The sequence below is a fragment of the Oncorhynchus nerka genome, linkage group LG22 (genome assembly GCF_034236695.1).
Source record: "Oncorhynchus nerka isolate Pitt River linkage group LG22, Oner_Uvic_2.0, whole genome shotgun sequence".
Taxonomy (NCBI): Eukaryota; Metazoa; Chordata; class Actinopteri; order Salmoniformes; family Salmonidae; genus Oncorhynchus; species Oncorhynchus nerka.
Window position 1 is genome coordinate 56,207,188 of NC_088417.1, and position 14,516 is coordinate 56,221,703.

General features: G+C 44.2%; 1 protein-coding gene across 1 annotated transcript in view; it reads right to left on the reverse strand.

The window, feature by feature from the left end:
* The window catches only part of LOC115105391 (peripheral-type benzodiazepine receptor-associated protein 1-like), a 175,007-nt gene extending 160,926 nt beyond the window's left edge, over positions 1-14,081 (reverse strand). The window contains 1 exon segment of the mRNA XM_029627372.2: positions 11,637-14,081. Within this exon segment, the coding sequence (XP_029483232.2) occupies positions 11,637-12,701 (1,065 nt within the window). The 5' untranslated portion in view covers positions 12,702-14,081.
* Between the last annotated feature and the right edge of the window lie 435 nt (positions 14,082-14,516).

Sequence of the window (14,516 nt, forward strand, 5' to 3'; positions counted from 1 at the left end):
AACGCCCCTTTTGATTTTATTGAAACCTTCCATACATATTTGCCCATTGTAGAAGTGCTCAGAAAGTGACTTTTTGGACCCGAATTCCAAAACATTCAAGAGATAAACGTTCTCAAATTTGACCCCTTTTGCATATCCCACCCTTCCATGAGACATCTAAAAGTGCATTTCGAAAGTATTCATTCCCCTAGACTTTTCCCACATTTTGTTACGTTACAGCCTTATTCTAAAATGGATTAAATAGTTTTTTCCCCTCTAATCAATCTACACACAATACCCCATAATGACAAAGCACATTTACATAAGTATCCAGAACCTTTACTCAGTACGGCCTTGGTCTTCTTGGGTATGATGCTACAAGCTTGGCACACCTGTATTTGGGGAGTTTTTCCCCATTATTTTCTCAAGCTCTATCAGGTTGGATGTGGATCGTCGCTGAACAGCTCTGGCTAGGCCACTCAAGGACATTCAGAGAGTTGTCCCGAAGCCACTTCTGCATTGTCTTGGCTGTGTGCTTACGGTTATTTTTGATGTTGGAAGGTGAACCTTCGCCCCAGTCGGAAGTCCTGAGTGCTTTGGAGCAGGTTTTCATCAAGGATCTCTCTGTACTTTGCTCTGTTAAATCTTTCCCTCAATCCTGACTAGTCCCCTATTCACTGCCTCTGAAAAACATCCCCACAGCATCAGGCTGCCAACACGCTTCACTGTAGGGATGGTGCCAGGTTTCCTCCAGACGAGTACAATCTTGGTTTCATCAGACCAGAGAATCTTGTTCCTCATGGTCAGAGTGCTTTAGGTGCCTTTTGGCAAACTTCAAGTGGGCTGTCATGTGCCTTTTACTGAGGAGTGACATCCATCTGGCCACTCTACTATAATAGCCTGATTGGTGGAAGGTTCTCCCATCTCCACAGAAGAACTGTGGAACTCCATTTTCACTGGTAGTTGTCATATCGATCCCGATATCCGGATTGCAGCCATTACAAGTTATCAGAAGCCTCCTCCCTAAGTTTGTTTTATTCACTGCTTTAGCACACTCCGCCAACCCTGATGTCGTAGCCATGTCTGAAGCATGGCTTAGGAAGGTCACCAAAAATTCTGAAATTGGCATCCCCAACCACATTTTCCGACAAGATAGAACTACCAAAGGGGGCGGAGTTGCAAGCTACTGCAGAGATAGTCTGCAGAGTTTTGTTAAGACTATCCAAGTCTGGGCCCAAACAATTCGAGCTTCTACTTTTAAAAATCAAACCTTTCCAGAAATAAGTCTCTCACCGTTGCCACTTGTTATAGACCCCCCTTCAGCCCTAGCTGTGCCCTGGACACCATATGTGAATTGATTGCCCCCCCATCTATCTTCAGAGTTCGTACTGTTAGGTGACCTAAACTGGGATATGCTTAACACCCCGGCCGTCCTACAATCTAAACTAGATGCCCTCAATCTCACACAAATGATCAAGGAACCTACCAGGTAAAACCCTAAATCTGTAACCATGGGCCATAGATAATCATAACCAACTTGCCCTCTAAAAACACCTCTGCAGTCTTTAACCAAGATCTCAGCGATCACTGCCTCATTGCCTGCGTCCGTAATGTGTCGCGGTCAAACGACCACCCCTCATCACTGTCAAACGCTCCCTAAAACACTTCAGCGAGCAGGCCTTTCTAATCGACCTGGCCCGGATATCCTGGAAGGATATTGACCTCATCCGGTCAGTAGAGGATGCTCTTTAAAAAGTGCTTTCCTCACCATTTTAAATAAGCATGCCCCATTCAGAAAATGTAGAACTAAGAACAGATATAGCCCTTGGTTCACCCCAGACTTCCCTGCCCTTGACCAGTACAAAAACATCCTGTGGCGTTCTGCATTAGCATCGAATAGCCCCCGCAATATGCAACTTTTTAGGAAAGTCAGGAACCAATATACAGAGTCACTTAGCTTTCCTAAGGCTAATTTTTTCAAACAGAAATTTGCATCCTGTAGCACTAATTCCTAAAAATAAGGACACTGTAAAGTCCATGGAGAATAAGAGCACCTCCTCCCAGTTGCCCACTGCACTGAGGCTAGGAAACAGTCACCACCGATAAATCTACGATAATACCAATAAGCATTTTTCTACGGCTGGTCATGCTTTCCACCTGGCTACCCCTACCATCAGCAAAATCTGGATCCCTACAAAATCAGCTGGGCTAGAGAATCTGGACCCTATCTTTCCAAAAATTATCCACCGAAATTGTTGCAACCCTTATTACTAGCCTGTTCAACCTCTTTCATATCTCCCGAGATCTCCAAAGATTGGAAAGCTTCCGCGGTCACCCCCCTCTTCAAAGGGGGAAGACACACTAGACCCAAACTGCTATAGAGCTATATCCATCCTGCCCTGCCTTTCTAAAATCTTCGAAAGCCAAGTTAACAAACAGATTACCGACCATTTCGAATCTCACCGTACCTTCTCCACTATGCAATCTGGTTTCAGAGCTGGTAATGGGTGCACCTCAGCCACGCTCAAGGTCCTAAACGATATCATAACCCCCATCGATAAAAGACAGTACTGTGCAGCTGTCTTCATCGACCTGGCTAAGGCTTTCGACTCTGTCAATCACCACATTCTTATTGGAAGACTCAATAACCTTGGTTTCTCAAATGACTGCCTCGCCTGGTTCACCAACTACTTCTCAGATGGAGTTCAGTGTGTCATATCGGAGGGCTTGTTGTCAGGACCTCTGGCAGTCTATGGGGGTGCCACAGGGTTCAATTCTCAGGCCGACTCTATTCTCTGTATGCATATACACTGGGGAGAACAAGTACACTGCTCAAAAACATAAAGGGAACACTTAAACACAATGTAACTCCAAGTCAATCACACTTCTGTGAAATCAAACTGTCCACTTAGGAAGCAACACTGATAGACAATACATTTCACATGCTGTTCTACAAATGGAATAGACAACAGGTGGAAATTATAGGCAATTAGCTAGACACCCCCAATAAAGGAGTGGTGCTGCAGGTGGTGACCAGACCACTTCTCAGTTCCTATGCATCCTGGCTGATGTTTTGGTCACTTTTGAATGCTGGTGGTGCTTTCACTCTAGTGGTAGCATGAGACGGAGTCTACAACCCACACAAGTGGCTCAGGTAGTGCAGCTCATCCAGGATGGCACATCAATGCGAGCTGTGGCAAGAAGGTTTGCTGTGTCTGTCAGCGTAGTGTCCAGAGCATGGAGGCGCTACCAGGAGACAGGCCAGTACATCAGGAGACGTGGAGGAGGCCGTAGGAGGGCAACAACCCAGCAGCAGGACCGCTACCTCCGCCTCTGTGCAAGGAGGAGCACTGCCAGAGCCCTGCAAAATGACCACCAGCAGGCCACAAATGTGCATGCGTCTACTCAAATGGTCAGAAACAGACTCCATGAGGGTGGTATGAGGTCCCGACGTCCACAGGTGGGGGTTGTGCTTACAGCCCAACACCGTGCAGGACGTTTGGCATTTGCCAGAGAACACCAAGATTGGCAAATTCGCCACTGTCGCCCTGTGCTCTTCACAGATGAAAGCAGGTTCACACTGAGCACGTGACAGACGTGACAGACGTGACAGTCTGGAGACGCAGTGGAGAACGTTCTGCTGCCAGCAACATCCTCCAGCATGACCAGTTTGGCGGTGGGTCAGTCATGGTGTGGGGTGGCATTTCTTTGGGGGGCCGCACAGCCCTCCATGTGCTCGCCAGAGGTAGCCTGACTGCCATTAGGTACCGAGATGAGATCCTCAGACCCCTTGTGAGACCATATGCTGGTGCGGTTGGACCTGGGTTCCTCCTAATGCAAGACAATGCTAGACCTCATCTGGCTGGAGTGGGTCAGCAGTTCCTGCAAGAGGAAGGCATTGATGCTATGGACTGGCCCGCCCGTTCCCCAGACCCGAATCCAATTGAGCACATCTCGGTATCATCATGTCTCGCTCCCATCCACCAATCCACCATTGCACCACAGACTGTCCAGGAGCATGCCCAGGCGTTGTAGGGAGGTCATAAAGGCACGTGGAGGCCACACACACACTACTGAGCCTAATTTTGACTTGTTTTAAGGACATTACATCAAAGTTGTATCAGCCTGAAGTGTGGTTTTCCACTTTAATTTTGAGTGTGACTCCAAATCCAGACCTCCATGGGTTGATTTCTATTGATCATTTTTGTGTGATTTTGTTGTCAGCACATTCAACTATGTAAAGAAAAAAGTATTTAATAAGAATATTTCATTCATTCAGATCTAGGATGTGTTATTTTAGTGTGCCCTTTATTTTTTTGAGCAGTGTATTTGATAACCTGCAAAATCGGCAGTGTTTCCTACTTAAAGCATGTAGAGGTCTGTAATTGTTATCATAGGTACACTTCAACTGTGAGAGACGGAATCTAAAACAAAAATCCAGAAAAATCACATTGTATAATTTTTAAGTAATTAATTAAATAAAGGTGAAATAAAATATAAACAAAAGTTGAGTATCTGGAGCATCAGAATGTGTGGGTTCGATTACAGGCTCAAAATGGCCTGAAATAAAGTACTTTCTTCTGAAACTCAGTCTATTCTTGTTCTGAGAAATGAAGGCTATTCCATGCGAGAAATTGCCAAAAAACTGAAGATCTTGTACAATGCTGTGTACTACTCCCATTCACAGAAAAGCGCGAACTGGCTCTAACCAGAATAGAAAGAGTGGGAGGCCCCGGTGCACAACTGAGCAAGAGGACAAGTACAGTAGAGCGTCTAGTTTGAGAAACAGACGTCTCACAAGTCCTCAACTGGCAGCTTCATTAAATAGTACCCACAAAACACCAGTCTCAACGTCAACAGTGAAGAGGCGACTCTGGGATGCTGGCCTTTTAGGCAGAGTTCCTCTGTCCAATGTCTGTTATTTTGCCCATCTTAATCTTTTATTGGCCAGTCTGAGATGTGGCTTTTCTTTGCAACTGCCTAGATGGCCAGCATGCCATCGGAGTCGCCTCTTCACCTTGAGTTGATCGGGTTGTTGATTGTGGCCTGGGGAATGCTGTCCCATCCTTCAATGGCTGTGCGAAGTTACTGGATATGGGTAGGAACTGGAACACGCTGTCGTACATGGTGATCCAGAGCATCCCAAACATGCTCAATGGGTGACATGTCTGGTGAGCATGCAAGCTATGGAACTGGGACATTTTAAGCTTCCAGGAACTGTACACAGATCCTTGTCACATGGGGCTGTGCATTATCATGCTGAAACATGTGATGGCGTCGGATGAATGGCACGACAATGGGCTTCAGGATCTTGTCACGGTATCTCTGTGCATTCAAATTGCAATCGATATGCAATTGTGTGCGTTGTCCGTAGCTTATGACTGCCCGTACCATCAGCAACCTGCTCGCTCCCCACACAACGCCATACACGCTGTCTGCCATCTACCTGGCACAGTTGAAATGGGGATTAATCCGTGAAGAGCACACTTCTCCAGCGTGCCAGTAGCCATCAAAGGTGAGCATTTGCCCACTGAAGTCGGTTACAACGGTTTCTGACAATTTGTGCAGAAATTCTTTGGTTATGCACAGCTGTTATGCACAGTTTCTCCAGCTGTCCGGGTGGCTGGTCTCAGACGGTAGAGAAATGAACATTCAATTATATGGCAACAGCTCTGGTGGACATTCCTGCAGTAAGCATGTCAATTAAACATTCCCTCAAAACTTGAGACATCTGTGGCATTGTGTTGTGTGATAAAACGGCACATTTTAGAGTGGCCTTTTATTGTCCCCAGCACAAGGTGTAATGATGCTGTTTAATCAGCTTTTTGATATGCGACATCTGTCAGGTGGATGGATTATAATGGCGAAGGAGAAATGCTTACCAACAGGGATGTAAATAAATATGTGCAACATTGAGAAATAAGCTTTTTGTGCATATAGAACATTTCAGGGATTTTATTTCAGCTCATGAAACCAATAGTATACATGTTGAGTTTATATTTTTGTTCATTGTACAGTACCAGTCAACAGTTTGGACACACCTACTAATTCGAGGGTTTTTCTTTATTTTTACTAAATTGTAGAATAATAGTGAAGTAGCCACCCTTTGCAGTGACAGCTTTGCACAATATTGGCACTCTCAACCAGCTTCATGAGGTAGTAACTTTGAATGCATTTCAATTAAGAGGTGTGCCTTGTTCAAAGTTAATTTATGGAATTTCTTTCCCTCTTAATATGTTTGATCCAATCAGTTGTGTTGTGACAAGGTAGGAGTGGTATACAGAACATGGTCTTTTACCAAATATTATGGCAAGAACAGCTCAAATAAGCAAAGAGAAATTACAGTCTATCATTACTTTAAGGCATAACGGTCGGTCAATAAGGCACATTTGAAGCTTCTTGATGAAACTGGCTCTAATGAGGAGCACCACAGGAAAGAAAGATCCAGAGTTACCTCTGCTGCAGAGGATAAATTCATTAGAGTTACCAGCCTCGGACATTGCAACCCAATAAATGCATCAGAGTTCAAGTAAGACACATCTCAACATGAACTGTTCAGAGGAGACTGCGTGAAATCAGGCCTTCATGGTCGAATTGCTGCAAAGAAACCACTACTAAAGGACACCAATTAGAATAAGATACTTCCTTGGGCCAAGAAACATGCTCAATAGACATTGGAACGGTGGAAATCAGTCCTTTGGTCTGATGAGTCCAAATTTGAGATTTTGGGTTCCAACCACCGTGTCTTTGTAAGATGCAGAGTAGGTGAACAGATGATCTCTGCATGTGTGGTTCCCACCGTGAAGCATGGAGGAGCAGTGGTGATGTAGGAAAACCAGCCAACAAGTGCTCAGCATATGTGGGAACTCCTTCAAGACTGTTGAGAAAGCATTCCAGGTTAAACTGGTTGAGAGTGCCAAGAGTGTGCAAAGCTGTCATCAAGGAAAAGGGTGGCTACTTTGAAGAGTCTAAAATATATTTAGATTTGTTTAACACTTTTGGTTACTACATGATTCCATGTGTAATTTCATAGTTGACATCTTCACTATTATTCTACAATGTAGAAAAGTCATAAGTAAATGTGTCCAATCTTTTGACTTAGTTATGGTGTATAGGGAGGATGAAATTTTTGCAAATGTATTAAAAATAAAAACAAGAAATACCTTATTTACATAAATATTCAGAACCTTTGCTATGACACTCAAAATTGAGCTCAGGTGCATCCCATTTCCATTGAACATCCTTGAGATGTTTCTACAACTTGATTGGAGTCCACCTGTGGTAAATTCAATTGATTGGACATGATTTGGAAAGGCACACACCTGTCTATATAAGGTCCCACAGTCGACAGTGCATGTCAAAGCAAAAACCAAGCCATGAGGTTGGTCCCCAAGAACACAGTGGAATCCATCATTCTTAAATGGAAGAAGTTTGGAACCACCAAGACTCTTCCTAGAGCTGGCCGCCTGGCCAAACTGAGCAATCGAGGGAAAAGGGCCTTGGTCAGGGAGGTGACCAAGAACCCGATGGTCACCGACAGAGCTCCAGAGTTCCTCTGTGGAGATGGGAGAATTTTCCAGAAGGACAACCATCTCTGCAGCACTCCACCAATCAGGCCTTTATGATAGTGGCCAGATGGAAGCCACTCCTCAGTAAAAGGCACATGACAGCCCGCTTGGACTCTCAGAACATGAGAAACTGGTCTGGTCTCTGGTCTGATGAAACCTAAATTAAACTATTTGGCCTGAATGCCAAGCATCACGACTGGATGGAAACCTGGCACCATCCCTATGGTTTTATTTGATTAATTTCACCTTTATTTAACCAGGTAGGCAAGTTGAGAACAAGTTCTTATTTAAAATTGCGACCTGGCCAAGATAAAGCAAAGCAGTTCGACACATACAACGACACATGGAGTAAAACAAACACAGTCAATAATACAGTATAAACAAGTCTATATACATGTGAGCAAATGAGGTGAGATAAAGGAGATAAAGGCAAAAAAAAGGCCATGGTGGCAAAGTAAATACAATATAGCAAGTAAAACACTGGAATGGTAGATTTGCAGTGGAAGAATGTGCAAAGTAGAAATAAAAATAATGGGGTGCAAAGGAGCAAAATAAATAAAATACAGTAGGGAAAGAGGTAGTTGTTTGGGCTAAATTATAGGTGGGCTATGTACAGGTGCAGTAATATGTGAGCTGCTCTGACAGTTGGTGCTTAAAGCTAGTGAGGGAGATAAGGGTTCCCAGTTTCAGAGATTTTTGTAGTTCGTTCCAGTCATTGGCAACAGAGAACTGGAAAGAGGCGGCCAAAGAAAGAATTGGTTTTGGGGGTGACCAGAGAGATATACCTGCTGGAGAGCGTGCTACAGGTGGGTGATGCTATGGTGACCAGCGAGCTGAGATAAGGGGGGACTTTACCTAGCAGGGTCTTGTAGATGACATGGAGCCAGTGGGTTTGGCGACGAGTATGAACCGAGGGCCAGCCAACGAGAGCGTACAGGTCGCAATGGGTGGGTAGTATATGGGGCTTTGGTGACAAAACGGATTGCACTGTGATAGACTGCATCCAATTTGCATCCATAACTTTGAAGTGGGCCATTCCACTTAAAAAGCACAAGAAAGAGGATTGGTACATACCATCTCAGATTGTGCTGAAATCGTGTCTGTAGTTAAACAGATAATCTTATCATTCCTGAAACATTATTTTGATTTAAGAAATTAAGCCAATTGATTGCACCCTAATTGGCCATTTTAAATTTAAGGGATTCATATAATATTCAATATAGTACTGAACATCAGATTTTGACCATCATTCTTCCTAGCAATGAGTAAAACATGAGGAACTACTGAAATTATCAAAAGCCACCCACGGACACCCCACACACCCACCCCAACAGCCAGTACACAGTATCAGTTCTTGGTCTGACAAGTAGTATGGAGCTGCGGCTTGGAGTATTGCTTCTTCATCCTTTGTAATGTATTCACTGTGAAACTGTTTTTTTTTCCAGAGAAATTAGCTTTTGAAGTTGCTTGCATTATTTACCATAAGAGTGTTAAAGTACCGTAATTTTCGGACTATAAGCCGCTACTTTTTTCCCACGCTTTGAACCTCGCATACAATGACGCGGCTAATTTATGGATTTTTCACGCTTTCACAAGATTCATGTCGCCAAAAAACTGAGCACCGTCACATAATGTGACGTAAATCGAGCGCGCTCAAACTTCCCATCAGTCTGATTACGGTAGTCATTTTGTCACCCTCATCATGACAAAGACATGGAGAAATGCATATGATGCAGCTTTCAAGTTGAAGGCGATCGATCTGGCTGTTGGAAAAGGAAATAGAGCTGCTGACAGCGTGGAGCATTGTCAAAAAATCCACTATCATCAACGGGTTTTGAAAGGCTGGACTGCTGCGTGTTGAAGAAGGCAGCGATCCAACATCGGATGAAGCAATTCTGAGGCTATTCAACTCCGACATCGAAGGAGATGACTTCAGTGGTTTCAGTGCACAGGAGGAGGAAGATAGTGACCAATGACTTTCTTGGTAGGCTACTGTTTACTGCTATTTTTCAAATTTTTGTTACAAGCCGTGTTTCGTTTAAAAGCCTATTTATTTTTGTTACAAGCCGTGTTTCGTTTAAAGGCTGTGTAAAGTTCATTTGTTTCAATGTACCAGTAGGCACCTGTGGCTTATAGACATGTGCTTATTTATGTACAAAATACTTTTTTTTTTTAATTCAGTGGGTGCGGTTTATATTCAGGTGCACTTAATAGTCCAGAAATTACGGTAACATGTTTTTCCCCACTAGATACCGCTGTTCCTGCGACTGCCACAACCTTTTATACATTTTACTGCTCGTGTTTATTAAATGGATCATAACATTGGTTTTCTACCCAAAGTTGCAAAGACGATAGATTTTGCTCATGATAAAATACAATTGTGTGGTCATCCTCACAATTCAAGCCAGTCCTCCATGAAAGCTATTCAGTTTGTCCTTCTCCTAGGCTTAATCTCGGTCCAGGAAATGTCCCCTTTGTCAGTAGCTTATTCCCTTCAAAACAGTTCTGGATTAGTTAGACCATTCCTGGTAAACAAGCAAACCATTAGGCTACAGCAGATCTAATGGTCTTCAATGGTAAAAGTCCCAAACACACACAATGTAGTGTTCTGTAATGTTATTGGGTTGGGTTTAATGGTAAATGTCACTAATCACACTACATAGATGTTTTCAAATGTTATGACTGCAAAGGTTTATAATTGTATTATTGGAGTTGTCACAACATTTTAGTCACTAGCCCATTACATCAAAGTTTTAGGCTTGTAGGAAAAGTCTTCATATGAGAATTGCACCATAGGGACAGCCCTGAGGGTTGAAGCATTAGGTTGCTAAGAGAAGGACAAAATTAACTGCATTCACAGTGGACTGGCTTGACCACACAATTTATTTTCCTCTTGAGCCAAAGCTATTGGTTTTCTACCCAAAGTTGCAAAGGAAGTTGTGTGATCCATTTAATAAATGGAAGAAAAAAAGTGTGACAGTAACAGGAACATCTAGTGGGAAAAACCTAGTCCTTTCACACTAACTTATGGTAAATAATGCAAGTGACTAATTTCTCTGAATGGGAGAAAAAACCTCAACCAATGTTTCCCCTAAAAAAAATGTTTTGGCAGCGGTGGCAAAGTTAGCAGGTGGAAGAGAATATGACAGAAACAAAATGTAGCTTTAAAAAAAAGTTAATTTCCTGCAATTCTACAAATGGTATCATGGGGCTAAGAGAACAATTGCAGTTTCAAAGCTAATTTCCTGCAATTATAAAAATGTTCCACTGCTAAATGCATATAGGGGAAACGTATTCCCTGTGTATCTGCATCACAAGTTACACTTGGAATACATTAGATAGGATGAAGAAGCAATACTCCAAACTGCAGCTCCATACTACTTGTCAAACATGGTCAACTCATACTGTATACCTCTTGTTGGGGTAGGATTGGCGTGGGGTGTGGGGTCCGTGGGTGGCTTTTGACAATTTTATTGGATTCCTTTACACAATGGAAAGAAGAAATTTGGCCTAACATTGGATGTTGGGTACTATATTGAATCTTAAATTTAAAAAAAAGGGCCAATTTGGGCACAATCAATTAATTTAATTTTATCTGAGAAATTAAGCTAACAAAATAATTCTGCAGGAATGCTAATCTTATCTGTTTCTAACTACACAAATTGTTCTGGAATAGTATGTGATGGTGGGTGTCATGGATTGCTGAAATTACATGGAACAACTCAGGTCTTTATGACCAGCAGACCTAATCCAATTTCCTTGAGCTTTTATCTGATCTCCTTCCAAGACGATGACTATAAGGATTGCTTTTGCTTTATACTGCATATCTTACACGCTCATTGAGCAAAATAAAAACATGCAAGGTTGCATTTTTAAAGCCTGTGCTGGCATTATTAAAGCATATGCCCAAATTACTTGAATAACAAATCAGAAACACATTACATAATCAAAATCAATGCATGTGCACATTAGAAAGTTTGAAGCCATGGCATTTGCTATAATGAGACCAGAAAGGTGACCTCAAATCACCTCATCAACCTATAGTCAAAGGGAAGAGGGGTGAGAAAATGCAAATATGAAGCAGCTTACCTCCATGTTGTCCTCCATGTTGTCTTTGTCAGAGTATTTGGAGGGTGAGGACTTGTCTGACCCAGGCGACTTAGACTGGAAGTCCCAGCCTGCATGGGGTGAGGATGTGGTCTGAGGGGAGCTGGTGCTTCGACAGGTGTCCCCAGTCAGGGGAGAGGAGCAGCGGGCAGCTGCACTGAGGTTCTTTCCTGAAGCCACGTTCATATGCTCTCTCCTGGTTCTCTTCTTGGGTGGAGGGGATGAGGGACTCTTGGAGCTCTGGGAAAGGGACCTGGAGCGGGCCAGTGGTGGAGGCCCACTGCGATGGGAGTGGTCTTCCTGGTCCTGGGTGCTGCTGCTGCGGAGATGGACACAGCTCTTAGACCTGTGCCTGGTTTTGAGAGCCCTGGAGCTCTGGTTCCTCTCCTTCACCTCCCTGGTCCCTAGTCGTCGTCCATGTCTGTCAACTTCAAGCAGGTGGCAGAGGTCTTTCTCCAGTTCCAGCTCCTGTCTGAGACGCTGGAGGAACTCAGCCTGCTCTCCATCTCTATCTGTAACCTGCAGCCTCACCAGCAGCTGCTCCAGCTTACGGCAGCTGGCACCGCTGCAAACACAACCAGGCTCTCTGTCTACGTTCTCCCCCCTGCTCTTCCACCCAGACTTAGTGATGGTTGTGTTGGCCTCCTCAGCCAGCCGGCGCTGCAGTTCCCTGGCCTGCCTGGTGGCAGCTTCCCTCTCCAGCCCAGTGCCTACTGCCTTTAACTCCTGTCCTTTGTATCTCAGCAGGTGTCTCACCTCAGCAGCCTGCTCCCTCCTCAGCACCTCCTGTAGCCGCTGGAGTTCCAGGGCCTTCTGTCGCTCGTGCCTGGCCGTCAGCTCCCTCAGGGCCTGCTGCTGCTCCCTCTCAGCCTCCTCGCGGAGCCGACGCAGCTCCAGAGAGAACCTCTGGTGAGCCTGATGGTTACGGCACTTCTCTACCTCCAGGGTCGAACGCAGCTTTTCCAGGTCGCGACCGTGGTCCCCCCACCCGTGGCACGGCCTCTTCGACGACAGAACCATAGCATTACCCCCCCTGTCCTTCCCCATGGTCAGTGAAGCACTCACAGAAAAGCAGGCGCGCCGAGGGGAGACCCACTCAGTTCAGTTCAAGGGAGAGCGCATGCAGTTTAGTGGAGGCCCTCTCAGTTCAGGCAAGGGGAGGACACATGCAGTTGGACTGAGGGCCAGATGATTATGGGGGGGAGGAGTCATGCAGGAGGTTGAGATGTAATGGGGTGATACTTATCAAACAAGCAGCATGAAGTTAACACAGCAGATCACTGTAAAGAAGTTGATGGGGGGAATGGATGGCAGGAAATCAGATGGCAGGATCCAAATCAGTGTTTGATGGATGTCAAAGCACTGTGATTGCATGATTTATGTTCTATCTTTCATGAGAATTGGTTGGTAGTTGATGTAGTGAGACTAGGGAACTCATTGCTTGCATGTCCACAAAAGATGAGAAAACAGTCATCAAAAGTTAAATTCCATACACATGCATGACAAATGACTGGTCATTGATCCTACAAACTAGTTTGGAATGTGTCAGTCAATTTGTGTAACTATCTTCCTACCTAGCTACCTGCCCACGTGCAGCAGACGTCATTCAAATCCACACACACAGTGAAGGATGAAATGTTAGCAAATACATGCTAGCTAAGCTAGTTGATTATGCACACTAAAGCAAGAAAATGTCGGGGATGCAACAAGTGGCATCATACAATGCAACTTGAGCAAAGTTGATGCCGTATAGCTAGGCAAGGATAACATGTTTGTTTTTAGCCTAATAAAATGTTCATTAGGTAGCTAGCTCATTGACGTTACATGGACAGTTCTCTGGCCATGTTTGGAATTGACGTCATCGTGCCCCAAAACTAGAATTGGCATAGCCTCTGCTCCAGGAGCTGTGTGTACAGGTATCCTGGAGCGAAGAGGCTAGAATTGACAACAAACATGCGAAGAGTGAGATAACGTCTCGCTTGCATCCGCTACTGTACTAGTTTAGCCACTATCGGCTGCCTAGGCTAATCTGCCACTAGCTAGCTAGTTAATCAGCTGACTGCTAGTTAGCCCGGGAGCTAATTAAAAACCAGTAGCCACACGTGGATGACAGTCAAGGTACGAGACATAACACACAGCATTACAAACTCACCTCTCACCAGTTAGCTAATGGTAGCTACAGCAACACACAAAGTTAGATAGCTAACGTTATAACCCAGTCGGTTGCTACTAAAATAACTAGCCATTCCTTTTACAATTTAAAGTTAGAACAAGCCCTCAACCGGTGCCCACGTAAGACAACAGTTCTTGATTTACTCGAACTACCGTAGTGGCCTCGGTCGAAACCCACATCTCAATGGAGGACCAGTTGCTTCAGGAGAGGATCCTACTCCTTTCTAAGTGTCTCTGGAAGAGCACTTAAGCTTGCCCCGTCATCAAGTTGACGGTAAGTCGACCGACCACTAGTGGCTTGCATGTGCAAGTGCATATGGCCCGTTATTTATAAGGCTGATAAAAATGAAAAAATAAACTATTTCACATGTTGAAATGTGAGGAAGGGAGGCTGCGAGTTTTTAGCAGAGTCGTATTTGAAATGACAAACTGTTATCTATTATTAGATGCTAAATATAATTGGTTCAACACAGGCACCTCACCATTGTAACTATGGTCTATGACACACACAGAACTAACATTATTAACAAATAATAGTAACTTTATTTAACTAGGCAAGTCAGTTAATAAGAACAAATTCTTATTTTACAATGACAGCCTGCCCCGGGCAGAGATGACTGTGTGCTGTGCCCTGTGACTGTCCCTCCTCTGTGTCTCTTGTCTGTTGTGACAAAGAAACGTTTGTGTCCT